Source organism: Sodiomyces alkalinus, assembly GCF_003711515.1.
Source record: "Sodiomyces alkalinus F11 unplaced genomic scaffold SODALscaffold_6, whole genome shotgun sequence".
Taxonomy (NCBI): Eukaryota; Fungi; Ascomycota; class Sordariomycetes; order Glomerellales; family Plectosphaerellaceae; genus Sodiomyces; species Sodiomyces alkalinus.
Window position 1 is genome coordinate 2,320,373 of NW_021167084.1, and position 12,448 is coordinate 2,332,820.

The 12,448-nt window shown below is 55.8% G+C and overlaps 5 protein-coding genes across 5 annotated transcripts; 2 read left to right on the forward strand and 3 right to left on the reverse strand.

Annotated features, from left to right (window-relative positions):
- Nucleotides 1–195: 195 nt before the first annotated feature.
- SODALDRAFT_296890 (taurine catabolism dioxygenase) lies at nucleotides 196–2,098 on the reverse strand. Its single transcript, XM_028608810.1, has 4 exons — nucleotides 1,502–2,098; nucleotides 1,207–1,419; nucleotides 955–1,062; nucleotides 196–847 (listed from the first exon to the last, which is right to left on the reverse strand). Exons 1-4 carry the CDS (start codon nucleotides 1,619–1,621, stop codon nucleotides 293–295), a joined length of 996 nt encoding a protein of 331 aa, XP_028466103.1. The 5' UTR covers nucleotides 1,622–2,098; the 3' UTR covers nucleotides 196–292.
- Nucleotides 2,099–2,416: 318 nt separating this feature from the next.
- Nucleotides 2,417–4,002, forward strand: SODALDRAFT_400672 (hypothetical protein; the record flags this gene model as incomplete). The annotated part of the gene is made up of 7 exons (XM_028615323.1): nucleotides 2,417–2,613; nucleotides 2,705–2,846; nucleotides 2,930–2,965; nucleotides 3,046–3,136; nucleotides 3,221–3,565; nucleotides 3,641–3,781; nucleotides 3,868–4,002. The coding sequence occupies 7 exons, from the start codon at nucleotides 2,417–2,419 to the stop codon at nucleotides 3,906–3,908; spliced, it is 993 nt and encodes a 330-aa protein (XP_028466104.1). The 3' UTR covers nucleotides 3,909–4,002.
- Nucleotides 4,003–5,202: 1,200 nt separating this feature from the next.
- Nucleotides 5,203–7,447, reverse strand: SODALDRAFT_400675 (MFS general substrate transporter; the record flags this gene model as incomplete). The annotated part of the gene is made up of 3 exons (XM_028615324.1): nucleotides 6,953–7,447; nucleotides 5,851–6,856; nucleotides 5,203–5,765 (listed from the first exon to the last, which is right to left on the reverse strand). The coding sequence occupies exons 1-3, from the start codon at nucleotides 7,121–7,123 to the stop codon at nucleotides 5,203–5,205; spliced, it is 1,740 nt and encodes a 579-aa protein (XP_028466105.1). The 5' UTR covers nucleotides 7,124–7,447.
- Nucleotides 7,448–7,771: 324 nt separating this feature from the next.
- Nucleotides 7,772–8,566, forward strand: SODALDRAFT_324681 (Phosphoenolpyruvate/pyruvate domain-containing protein; the record flags this gene model as incomplete). The annotated part of the gene is made up of 1 exon (XM_028609913.1): nucleotides 7,772–8,566. The coding sequence occupies one exon, from the start codon at nucleotides 7,772–7,774 to the stop codon at nucleotides 8,564–8,566; it is 795 nt and encodes a 264-aa protein (XP_028466106.1).
- A 202-nt stretch (nucleotides 8,567–8,768) lies between these two features.
- Nucleotides 8,769–11,366, reverse strand: SODALDRAFT_185986 (hypothetical protein). The gene is made up of 4 exons (XM_028607093.1): nucleotides 10,860–11,366; nucleotides 9,793–10,748; nucleotides 9,069–9,709; nucleotides 8,769–8,998 (listed from the first exon to the last, which is right to left on the reverse strand). Exons 1-4 carry the CDS (start codon nucleotides 11,060–11,062, stop codon nucleotides 8,972–8,974), a joined length of 1,827 nt encoding a protein of 608 aa, XP_028466107.1. The 5' UTR covers nucleotides 11,063–11,366; the 3' UTR covers nucleotides 8,769–8,971.
- Between the last annotated feature and the right edge of the window lie 1,082 nt (nucleotides 11,367–12,448).

Below are 12,448 nucleotides of genomic sequence, written 5' to 3' on the forward strand. Positions count from 1 at the left end.
GCTTGGAAAGTTGGGGATGCTTCAGAAGCATAACGTAAGCTAAGAATTTATTATCTTATCTACACGTGACTTAAGTATATTTACTACCTAATCAACATGGGGGTAAGGAAATAAGTACCCAGGAAAGATGAACTCCAGACTTCTTCTCACTGTCTGCTCCTTACATCAGTCGTGATGCGGCCCAATGCATCACATCTGGAACGAATCGGCCCGGAATGGATGATTATCGCAAAAGAAATACGGTATGCTATGCTGAAGTAAACTATCGTCCTCTCAAACTACACCACGACCCTCAGGCCTTAATGGCCGGAACCTTGACCTCCGGTTCAACAATCTTATCCGTCAAGACCGGGTTCAGCCCCTGCCTCACAGTCTTGTTGGGGTCGTTCAAGCCATGCGCCTCGGGTCCCATGTCGAAGCTGGTGGTCCGCCTCATGTCCCGGCGGTACTTGCCAAAGTAGCTCCCGTCGTAGACGGCGCGGTGCATGACGGCCGTGTTATCCCACATGATCATGTCGCCGTCCTGCAGCCACTCGACGCGGCAGATGTACTTGGGCTGGGACGCGTGGTCGAGGAGCTGTTTGACGAGCGCCTGCGAGTCCTCGAACGACATGCCGTCGATGTGGTGCACGTAGGTCGGGGTGAAGAGCATCTTGCGGCCCGTGGCCGGGTGGTTGGTCACCATCTTGTGCTTGGACATGGGGTAGTCCAGCGGCTCGAGGTCCTTGTAGTAGTCGGGCGCCGCGAGCTTGCGGTTGTGCCACATGGAGTTGTTGCCCACGAGGCCATCGATTTTCTGTTTCATTTCTTGGGGGAGGTCGTCGTATGCCTGTCGAGCATCCAGGAACTGGGAACGTGTTGTGGTTTGGCGTGTCAGTTTTTTTCTTTTTTCTTTTTTTTTTCTTTTTCTTTTTCTCAAGCACAGGTCACGGACGGTCCGATTTGTTCGCTCACCTCTGTATCGCCGCCGGTGCCCTTGGGAGGCAGCTGATGGCCTCGGAGAATGGAATAGCCCGACCGTCTCGAGTTGAACGCCAAATCGGAGTGCCACAGCGCGTTGCCCTTTGGTCCCAGTTGAGCCTCGTTAGTCAAAGCGCTTTCGAGGCAAGAGAGAGGAAAGAAAGAAACGAAAGAAGAAGGAAAAAAGAAAAAGAAAAAGAAAAACGGTACTGGGAACGAGGAGCCGAGGAGCGCGGCTGGACTCACCTTCATCATGGCAATTCGTGCTGGATCGCTGGTGGTGATCAGGTTGTCGTCCGGGTCGATGTTGCTAACATCAAACATCTCCACATCAGGAAGACGGAGCTTACGGCCCACCTTCAGATGCGGCGACATGTCGTCGAGCTCTCCGAAGAGAGCAGCAAAGGCGATATGACGCTTGTCATCGAGTCCAGTGTTGCGGAAGATCAAGACGCCATACTATCATTCTCCGTCAGTGGTCAGTCTTCCAAATATGAAGAGAGCCCAGTGCATGTGTTCAGGCGTATCGAGACGGGCTAACCTTGTCCATGGCCTTCTGGACTTGGTCCTTGACTTCCTTGGAGATTGGCTTGCTCCAATTCACACCGCGGCACTCGGCCACGAAGGTATCGTGCTGGGGGATTAATTCAAGTTGCGACATGACGGCTTGGGCGGTAAAGATGGGCTATGATAGTTGAATGAATGCACGATCTAGGTGCGTGGGAGTTTGGAAATCGGTGTCATTGGATTCATCCCAGCCCTCTCAATCCGTCGAGATGACCTCCATAGCCATCGAAGTAATGGCATAATATACTCTCGACCTGCATGTTGCCCCAGAATCGGGGTAGTCCAAGACAAAGGACGCACGATCTAGGATATACACATTCCGAATCCCGTCCTCGTGGATGCTGGAGTGGGCTTCATGGGTAATTCGTCGCCTGACAACAATGAAGCGTCTGCCATGCAAACAAAGGCGCCGTCCAATGCCAAAGTCCGCCGCCATCTTTGCGTTCCGGACTGGCTGTACTACACAGGCGCAAAAAGAAAGAAAAGAAAGAAAGAAAAACCAGTGTGGCTTTCTATGATAATGGCGGGACCTTTGTGTGTCAAGATGTCGGTCTCCATTGTCCGTGCCGGGGCGGATAATGAATAGCCTGCTCGCCGGCTCCTAGGCCCTGAGGGACGTGTTGTGCGCAAGCCCGGATATGTGGCGCTGTGAGATACAACTCGTCTCCTGACCGGCCCGTCGCAAGGCTCGAGACCAGTGCCGGAAGGCGTGAGTGAGTCGTGTGCGCTTAGAGCATCCGAGCGAGAAGCAGAAGACAGAAGAGGGGGCAACGGAGCCCAGATCTGAGATAATAAAAATCATGAATACAACTTGAATCCAACGGCATAATCGAATAATCAACCACATAACCGTCTCTCCCTCTCTCTCAGGAATCGTTTGCATGTAAATATGAGATTCGATCCCAACGCCGACGCTTCTGCGTTGCCTAAACGCTCCGAGCTGCCATTTATCCCTGGTGCGCCCCCCGGCGCTGCGTGGTTCTGGGGCCCAGAAGACCAACATGGCCGTCTGAACCTGTTGACGCAGGAAAGACTTCTAAAGACAGTCGGAGAATGCGTCAAGACGGGACAGGTAATCAACTTGAGGTGAACCCCAGCCTTTTCTTGCTTTCTCCTGATCGTTGCCCCCCCTACCCTAAAACCCGCACGCTGGTGCTGATCTGGACAACGTGGATAGCTTGCCATACGACATTCCCGGCCCGGCGCTTTTCAAGCGGGAAACATTCCACCACAAGGTCATCAAGATGGCACCTGGGATTTACGATGAAGTGTTCGAGCTGAACCCCCAGTCGAGCAGCCAGTGGGACGGGTTCCGTCATGTAAGGGACATGGAGCCCCCGTTAAGACAACATGAAGAGAGAGTTTTCACCAACCTGATAGGGGTGATGCTAACTCGTGCTAGATGGCACATCCCGAGACAAAGCTCTTCTACAACGGGGTAGGACTGTCTGCGATCCTGCGCTGCCGCTGCGCCGCGCACTCCGCCCGGACGAGAGCAAAATTGCTAACATCCTGTAGCTTACGAGTGAAGAGATTGACCAAGTAGATAAGAAGGGGAACCTCGTATCTCCTCGCTGCGGCGCAGGCGCATGGGGCGAGACCGGTATCGGTAAGGCATCCGGATTATGGCCCCCTTTTGACGCACCGTACACCCGCCCACTTTCTGGCTGACTCTGACTCTCTCTTCCTTCAGTCGGCCGAGGTGTCCTTCTCGACATGTACACCTGGTCGGGAGAGTCGTACGACCCTTTCACCACCCATCCGATCACGAGGGCAGACCTCGAGGCATGCGCCAAGAGCCAAGGCATCACCTTCCAGACGGGCGACATCCTCTTCATCCGCGCGGGTTGGGTGAAGAAGTACATGTCCCTGGATACCGCCGAGCGGGAGAAGCTGGCGGCTCTTCCGGGCGCTTTCGACCACACGTACGCCGGCATCGATGCCACGCCCCAAATGGTGGATTTCTTGCACGACCACTACTTTGCGGCCGCCGTGTCGGACCAGATCTGCTTCGAGATGTGGCCACCCAAGTCGCTGGGTGAGTCTGCGTTGTTGCCCCCCTGAGTTCAAAGTGAGTAAGGTAATGGTAATGGTAGCTAACAGTGGCCCGTAGCCGAGTCGCTCCACGCCTTCATGCTCCCCCTATGGGGCATGCCCATTGGCGAACTGTTCGACCTGGAAAAGTTGAGCGAGGTCTGCCGGACGGAAAAGAGATACACCTTTCTCCTGTCGAGCTCACCGGCCGTTGTTCGAGGTATGTGATGCGGCAATGAACCACATGGCATTGACCTTGACTTCTTACGTTCTGAATACTAATTTTAAGGAAACGTGCTCTTGTAGGAAGCATTGGCAGTCCAGCGAATTCTATTGCCATTCTCTGATCAAGTAAAGCCTCAAGCGCGACGGCGCGACGGCGCGTCGGGACTGCTCTGGGGGTTTACCCCCTTTTTCCCGCCCCAACCACATATAACACATCCATAATAAAGTGAATTCTTGAAACAATTGACAAATGTCATGTGCTGCACTACCTAATTATCTGGTCATCTCGACCAATACCTGTGATCATCACCATCTGCTCGCACCCAGATGAAGTTCCAGCTGCGGGGCGGGAGGGGCTGGAGTAGCTGATTCTTAGGGCGTCGCGAAAGGAGTTGAGCTAATAATAAAGGGCCACTATCACCCCTAATACCTATCTATGGATACTGTGGGCAGTGGAGGGAGAACTAAGAACTACATGTAAGGTAGACCGTAGTGCTCCCGTAGATGGGTCTCTTCGTTCATTTTCCCCTCGGGAAAACAACAACCGGCCGTGGGACACCGCGCGCGGTTATCTTCCCTTCATGTGAGCAGGAGTATAAAAGACAGGGTTGTTCATAGGGGAAAGCGTGAGGCCCCTCTCTCTCTCCCTCACACATCGTCATATTTACGGCCATCGTTGCTTTCTTTCGTGATATTGACATACTGTCATCTCGCGGCTGGCCAGCACAATATCGCAACAAAAGACCATCATCTACCGCATCACCACCTTCTTCAGGAAACGTCCCGACCTCACGGAACAACAGTTCTATGACCACTGGGGCAATGTTCACGGCCCGCTCGTCATACCCTGGGCTCTGAAGCATGGTGTCCTGGAATACACCCAGGTAACGTCTCAGCCGGCATATGGAGAATGGGGCGCGAGGAAAAGCAACATGAACATTACATTAAAACAAAGCCATCCAGTATCAAACCCCCGCCGAGCTTCGCACCCTCATAACCGCCGGCATGGACCCCGCCTTCGCAGCAGGCCTCGACTTCAACGCAGCCGCCGACTGGTATGTCGAATCGTGGGAAGGCTACCTCGCCGCGTACCACGACCCCTACTACCGACAGGTCATCGAGCCGGATGAGGACAACTTCGTCGACAAGGGCCAGACGGGCGACAAGGTGAAGGTGGTCAGGGCCGTCACCACATTGGGATACTGCCGGTATATGATCAGAGATGGCAAGCCTTCGACGGAGGTGTCGGAGGAAATCTGGAAGCGCTTCTCGGAGATTCAGGAGAGTAATAAATCGACATGAAGAGGACGGAAATAAAAGAGAAAACAATAAACGGAATCCATCAACTTATGCAACCCTATACCCTTGCTAGCATTCGCTGCATGTGACAGGAAAAGGAGGAAAAGGAAAATCACATCATTCCTTCTCCCCCTCCCCCTTAACGCCCTTCAAGTTCCCTCCATGCAGAGTGGCCGCAACCTTTTCCGTCATGAGCTTGTCCACATTCGGCGACAAAAACGCCAAAACGATAGAGACCACGCTGAACGCAATGGTCGAGTAAAACACCATCCGGTACGCGTGGACCGTCGCCCAGTTGAACGCATCCCTCCCCGCCGCGACGATGGCCTCATTCACCCCGGGCACCGCCGTCAAGTCGCCCGCCCCGGACATCCCGGCGAGGAAGGCCGGAACCGACGATTCCGGCAGTCCCGACTCGACCGCCGCCGGGCCGACCATGGCAGGGATGTTCTTCGCCAGTTCGTTCGCCAGGATGCTGGAGTAGATGGCCGTGGCAATGGTGGCGACGCCGCCACGGACCGTCCCGGCGATGCCCACGGCCGAGCCGATGTCGCGCTGGTCTTGGATGCAGATGCCGACCATGGCGAGACCGATGCTGTCGAGATAGCCGGTGAAGAAGCAGCCGACTGTCATGAGGCCGGCCACGACGTTTTTGTTTGTCGTCGTAACACATGCCGCGGCTATAGAGGTTCGAGTTGGTTTTTCGCGGGAAAATAAGGGGCTGGGGGGACGGGGGGGCAGGGGAGGACACCCGGGGAAACTCACCACCAAGTGTTGCCGTGGACACAATCATGGAAAACACCAACTGCCATTTCTGCTTGCCAATATGGCGTCCCAAAGACGACAGCATCTGCCCAATATTTGTCCCGGCCCCGACAAGACAGGCAAGCCAGCCTCCATAATACAGATCATCCGTGTACAGCCCGAAGACCATCTGCGGCCACACAATGCTAAAGGCGTAGTACACCGAGGCCGAAAGGGCGCACAGAAAAACCAGCGCGACCCAAGCCCCGTTCTGAAAGAGGTGTATCGGGATCATGGGCGCCTCCAGCTTGGCAAACGCTTCCCACAAGCCAAAGGCGACCATCGCCGCGCCGCCGACGGCAATGGTGGCGATGACGTTGGGTGAATGCCAGGGATAGACGACGCCGCCCCAAGAGATGCCCAGGAGGAGGATGAGAAAGCCGCCGAGGAACAGGACCAAGCCGACATAGTCAAACCGCTTCGCCACATGCCGCTTCGACGTCGTCCCATGCAGCATGCGGAAGGTGGGCGGGAAGTAAAACAACACCCAGCAGACGAGGGAGAAGGCGTTCACGGCCGCGATGAGGTAGTAGCACCCGCGCCAGCCGGCCGATGTCCGCAGCACAAAGGCGTACGAAATCGCCGGCCCGATGCCCACGAAGGGAACCACGCCGACGAACACGAAGGCGTTGGCGAGGAAGCGGTGTTTCATCGGCACCAGCTCGCCCACCACGTAGGTCACCGACAGCTGCGCCGCCGCGGCCACGCCGAGCAGCACGGTGCCGCCGATGAGGGAGGGCACGTCTTTCGCGGTGGAGCAGACGATGCAGCCCACGAGGCTGAGCAGGGTGCCGAAGATGAAGAAGTAGCGCCGCCCGAAGAGGTCGGATAGCCGCCCCACCAGCGTCTGGAAGACGGCCAGCGGGAGAGTGTAGGCGAGGGCGACCCAGGCGATTTGGGGGTTCGGTCCGATCTCCTGGTTGATGGTGCCGAGGAGAGGTGCTGCCAGAGCAAAAGATCCGACGCCCTGGCAAGTCCTGTGAGCTTCTTCTCTTCGTCTTCGTCGTCGAACTGCGAACTGGGGGAGGGAAAAGGGGGAGGGCGTTTTCTTCTTCCAACTTACTGCGGCCCAGGCAGATTGCGCCGCAAACATCGTTCCGATGAACGATGCCGATTTGAAGTAGCCCGACGGGAGCTCTCCAGTCTCCGTATCCAGGCCTACGGGGCGCTCATGATACGAGGTGACGACCTTCTCTTCATCGCGCATCTTGCTGGATCCTTGCGGGCTTGCCATGTTAGTGATGTGTTTCTTTTCGAGAACAGCGAACAGCGAGAGATGCCAACTTTACTTGGCAAAATACTCTTCGGTTCCCGAATTGGCACTGCTTGCCACTTATACCGCAACACAAGCGCTCCAAGGCCAGGAGGCTCACGATCCGATGCTTTGATGTTTGACCTTGCTTTCCTTGCTGCTTCCCGGAGGACGCTTCATCTCTCGTGACCTCTTCAACCGAGTCCCTGGGAGTCTAAGCTACAGCACTAAAGCTTGTGTTGGTCTAGACCACTTCCACCCGGACTTCCCCAAATGCAGGGTCTTGCTACCGGAGCTCAGGAAAGCCCGGTTCTACGCCACGTCCGGGTCTCCTGAAGAAGAACCGCGGGGTAGCGGGGAGGCCCGGAAACCGATTATCCTAGCGTGGAGGGACGTGTTCAGCCTAACCAACCGCTCCCCCTCCGCCATCCCCCCCAGCCTACCAGTTGCGCTCGGACGAAATCCCCCTGAAGCGTAAAGGCAATTCATGGGCAGCCCATCTGACAATCATCACAAGGGTTCGAACCCACCGAAGAACTCGGCCACGACCTGTCGATATCCAAAGCAGCAACACCAAAACTCCTGCCAGAGACGTCGTGTTTCATCTACAACTCAAGAGAAATACACAGAATGGCGACCTTCGCATCCGCCTCGCCCTCGGCCCCCCTCCTGGGCTCATACCTCATGCTCTCGAGCACGCTCCTCGCCTACACCCTCGGCGGCGCCGGCTTCGACTGGGTCCTCATCGACATGGAACACTCCCCCCTGTCCCCCGCCGACGCCACCGCCCTGGTCCACGCCGTGTCGGTGGCCTCGCGCAACAAGACCGTCACCTTCGTGCGCACGCCGTCGTCCGGCGTCGAGTACGTCAAGTGGGCGCTCGACAGCGGCGCGAACGGCATCGTCGTGCCCATGATCCAGTCGCGCGAGCAGGCCGAGGCCGTCGTCTCCCACGCGCGCTACCCGCCGGCGGGTCAGCGCAGCTTCGGCCCCTTTTACGCGCCCTACGCCAACCTCGCCGGCGACGGGACGCTGACGGGCTATGCGGCGGAGACGGCGAAGGACGTCTCGGTGATATTGATGATCGAGTCCGCCGCCGGGGTGGAGAATGCGGAGGGGATCATGAGCACGCCGGGGATCAGTGGCATCTTCGTCGGACCGGTTGATCTTCGTCTGTCTCTTGGACTGTCTGGGCCTCATGGTGAAGAGGCGGCCTATCTTCAGGCGCTGGGGAAGATAGCCCAGCTCGGGCAGCAGCTGGGCGTGAAGGTCGGGATCTTCGTGGCACAGCCTGACGTGATGCCCAGGTTGCAACGCTTGGGGTATTCCTACTTTCTTGTTGGAGGGGACGTTATGTTTGCCGGGAATGGTGCACGGGCTGCGTTGACAGCGGCGAAAGATGTCCTTCGGGATTCCAAGATATAACGGTCAATAGCAAAAAAGCGTGATTCGCATGTAGAGTGAGCAAGAACACACCCGATGAAAGCGTGATCTGCCGCAATTCCAGGACAGAATTATAGCTCCTGGTAGGCATAGGCATTATTGAGCGTGCAACCTCCTTCCCAAAGCCTTCAGTAGACAATAATTTCCGGCAAAAAACTCAAGAATATACCGATGCGTCTTCGGATGCTTGCGTCAACGGGTTCTGCGTTATGGCTGCCCCCAACTCGTCCTGAAAACTCGCAAAACAACCCGGGACTTCCGAGGCGTCGTGGAGACTCTCCCCAGTCTGATCTTGCATGAAATTAAAGTCCGCCCACGGCAGCGCCGGACCCGGGTCACTCTCGTCCTTGGCCGTATCCCCGGTCTCCAATCTCTGTAGCATGAGCTCTATGCTCTCGCTGGTGGATCTGTAGGCTTCCCGCGCCGGCGCGAAGGTTGTGGTCATCTGCTTCAGGGTACGGTTCAGGCTCTGCAGATGGGCTACGCCTTCGACGAGCTCGTTGGCGGGTAGCGTCTGGAGGTGATTCGTCAGGGCCTGGGCGGCCAGCGTAGCCCACTGCAGGCCGGTTGACTGCAGCTGCCGGATGTCCTCTCGGTGACGAAGCATCTCGAAGATCTTTGCTATTTGGACGGCAGCAGAGGCTACCGTCTCCCGAGACCTAGATCTGCCCGATGCCTCTTCGTCGGCGAAATCCGACGCAGGATACGAGTCGGGCGAGTCATACATGTTCGGAGGGAATGCGCGATGTCGGTGCAGGACGATCTGGGTGACGCTGAGGTGGAGATGAAGCACGAGAAGGAAGTAATATTTGTCGCCTCCACCACTGCTGAACGGACCCCTCGCGATCCTCTCGGGGAGTCGGGAGAACCAGTTTTTGATTCGGTGGTCCAGCTGGTCGATGGTCGCATACATATTCGACGTCGGCCGAGGGGGTCCGGATTCGTAAAGGGCGTCGGTGACTTCGCGCGCCAGTTCCATCAGGTCAAGGAGCGACTCGTGCACCTGGGCCTCAAACGACGGCTCAGCAGAGATTACGGCGGCGGAGCGAGCAAAGGCGGCAGCCAACCGAGACATGCCCAGAACATGTGTCTTGATGGTCAAGGGTCGTTGTAGTAATATGGCCCCTAAAAAAAGCAGAGTGAGCTCTAATCAGATGATGTTGGAAACTCGCTCGGGTTATCGGTATTTGACTTTTGACTTCACTTACAGTATTGATCTTGCACGGATGCAATCCACGTCAGCCAGTGGCGAACCTCGATTTGCTCGTCGGTCAATTCGGTAGTCGAGCACGATGCAAGGTCGAGCGAGAGCTCGAAGAGAAGCTTGGAGGCCATGGACGAATAGATGAAGCCAGACATCTCATTGCCCGAGTCGATTTCGACCTCTGCAAGGATGAGGAGAGTCTGAACGGTAGAGATGTCTCGGGAGTACACCTCGGATTCGAACGCCTTCTTGGCGGCCGTGGCTAGTACATTCTCGCCATCAGGCCGAATATATGCTGTGATGACCTCTGACCGAGTCGCGTACCGAAGGGCACCAGCCAGAACAGCGAGCAGAAGAGAGCGGGGCGGAGGGGTTTCGCCGGTCGTGGGGTCCATTCCGGCCATGAATTCTCTTTGCGATATGAATTTCAACATGAGCTGGAACTTGTGGAAAAAGAGGCCAAGCAGGTAGTCGACAACTGGCGGAGGAACGTTGAGGGGGTCCAATTCCTGCCCTGAAGATGTCGGACGGAGCATGAGCGAAGAAGGAGGAGGAGGATTCGAATGAGGAGAATGATGAGGCGGAGGATTCGACGCTGCCCATTTGAACGACGAGTTGTCGTTTGTACCAGACGAGTGACCCGAAGGTTGGGAAGGTTGGGCGGCCGTCGGCTTTGGGCCGCTGGCCTCTGCACTGTTGAGCGACTCGAAAGTCAGACTCAGACTGGTGCCGCTAGGGCAGGACAGAGCGGCGGAGGAGAAATCGTCGACGACTTCCGAGAGTACGGACGGATTCGAATCAGGCATCGGATGCAGCCACTGGGTGGAAGTGCGGTCCATAAGACTAACGGGCACTTGCAAAGCCGAAAACGATGATGCTGTGGCTTGGCCCTCGGCTAGAGCGACTTCAAGCATTTGAACTCTTCTCATTAGAGCCTCTGCTTGGGGTTTGTAATGACCCCTGAGATGGTGAGCAAATACGGCCTCTATGCACCCACGGAACCCGCAGTCTCCGAGTAGAAAAAAAGGAGAAGGAAAAAAAAAAAAAAAAAAAAAAGCCATCAGTGCATACCGGTTGCGTTTCTTGCTTGGCATCTCGCACTCAATCGCTCTCTGCTTGCATTGTGTGCAGGACCGTTGGCCAGGCAGACCATCACATTTGGACCTCTTCGCACGGCAGTGATTACAGGCGACCGAAGCTCGCACGCGTTTTCTGCTGGCGATGCTGCTGGGTGCCTGTGTCTCTTCGGGTTGCGGTTGCGGTTGTTCCGTCATGATGGGTTGGAAGCAGGCAAAAGTTCGAGTTTCGGTGGTTGGACAACTGGTCCATTCAGGGAGAAAACTCCCCGTAAAAGGTGAAGATGTCCATCCACTCCACGATATAAAAGAACCCCAATGGCCTCATCACAGACAGCCCCATGAAACCGGGAGACGTCAGCCGGCCTGGCGTGCAGCACGATGCCGATGCAGTACAAAGCGTAGACGGTGAAGTTGTTAGTTCCCAAGGAATGACTCCACTAGAGGACGAAGACGCAGGGTGCCAAATGCGGGTTGGGGGGGGGGCGTTGCGTCGAGGCTACCATGGGGGGCCACTGGCAACTGGCTAAGGTACTGTAAACAGTTAGTGCTCGTAGTAGTCTCGTAGCGAACCCAGCCACCGCGCTAGTGATCTCGTCCAGAGACAGGGGTCCATATGACCAGCTCGTGAACTAATGAGGTAGGTAGGAGATGTGACCAGTCTGGGAGGCCGGGGTGTGAAGGGGCGTCAGACATCCCCTGGACCATCGCAGCTTCGTCAGGTCATTGAGGAGCGTGGATTCCAATCCACCACTGGAACAATATTAGTCCCAGAAAATAGCACTCTTCACAGCCAACGACCTGACCTAGAAGGTGTAGGCTGTTTTTGTTTTCATTGGAGACTCCGTTTGGATTGTGATTCTCTCAGTTGCCTGAAAGGTAGCTGAATGGTGGGGATAAATTCCAGTCGAAGATATCCGCAGGCCCTGGAGCGGACAGCAAAAGAGGGGGGTTTTGTCATTACTAATTTTAACACCTGCCGAGATCTTTGTTACGGACAAAGCTGAGTACGTAATCAGGGCAACACGTGTAATTATGTAATGACGATTTGGTTACCTTAGGTGCCTATTCTCGATACCTCTGATAAGGGCAGGAGATTTTCGCCGTCTTATCTCGTCTTACCTAATTCGCGCCTTGTGCTTAAGGTAGACCGTAGGTACACACCTATGGATCCTTGACGCACTACGAAATAATTACGAAGTAACGCCCGACAGAGAAAGTCACCTCCCATCAGTCATTAGTCATCAGATCTGTTGCGTGGCCCCAGGCTGAAGAAAGAATTCCGAGGTTGGGACTTGGGATCCTCCATCCAACGATGAACCGTAGCATAACCCTCAACCCTTTTAGAGCCATTCACAACCTTCGCCGTATACTCCGTACCTTAATTAGCATTGTGTTCCAACCGACCACCGACCACCGACCGCCGACCATCGACCTCCGTCGTCCCTTCTCCAGTCGAGTCGGCGCCACCTGTCGGAGGACCCGCATCTTCACCCTCCTCCCCTTTTCCCTCCTATGACTCGATGCGTGTCATTTGACATTCCTTCCACACACCCACTCGACGAATACACTTCCAAAACACTC

Bases quoted from the DNA above. Each gene is read 5' to 3' on its own strand.
- SODALDRAFT_296890 (XM_028608810.1), bottom strand. From the start codon at position 1,621: ATGTCGCAACTTGAATTAATCCCCCAGCACGATACCTTCGTGGCCGAG. The intron at 1,420-1,501 runs GTTAGCCCGTCT...GGAGAATGATAG, and splicing joins TCCAGAAGGCCATGGACAAG to TATGGCGTCTTGATCTTCCG. The intron at 1,063-1,206 runs GTGAGTCCAGCC...CTGGGACCAAAG, and splicing joins CACGAATTGCCATGATGAAG to GGCAACGCGCTGTGGCACTC.
- SODALDRAFT_185986 (XM_028607093.1), bottom strand. From the start codon at position 11,062: ATGACGGAACAACCGCAACCGCAACCCGAAGAGACACAGGCACCCAGC. The intron at 10,749-10,859 runs GTATGCACTGAT...TCACCATCTCAG, and splicing joins CCAAGCAAGAAACGCAACCG to GGGTCATTACAAACCCCAAG. The intron at 9,710-9,792 runs GTAAGTGAAGTC...TGCTTTTTTTAG, and splicing joins ATCCGTGCAAGATCAATACT to GGGCCATATTACTACAACGA.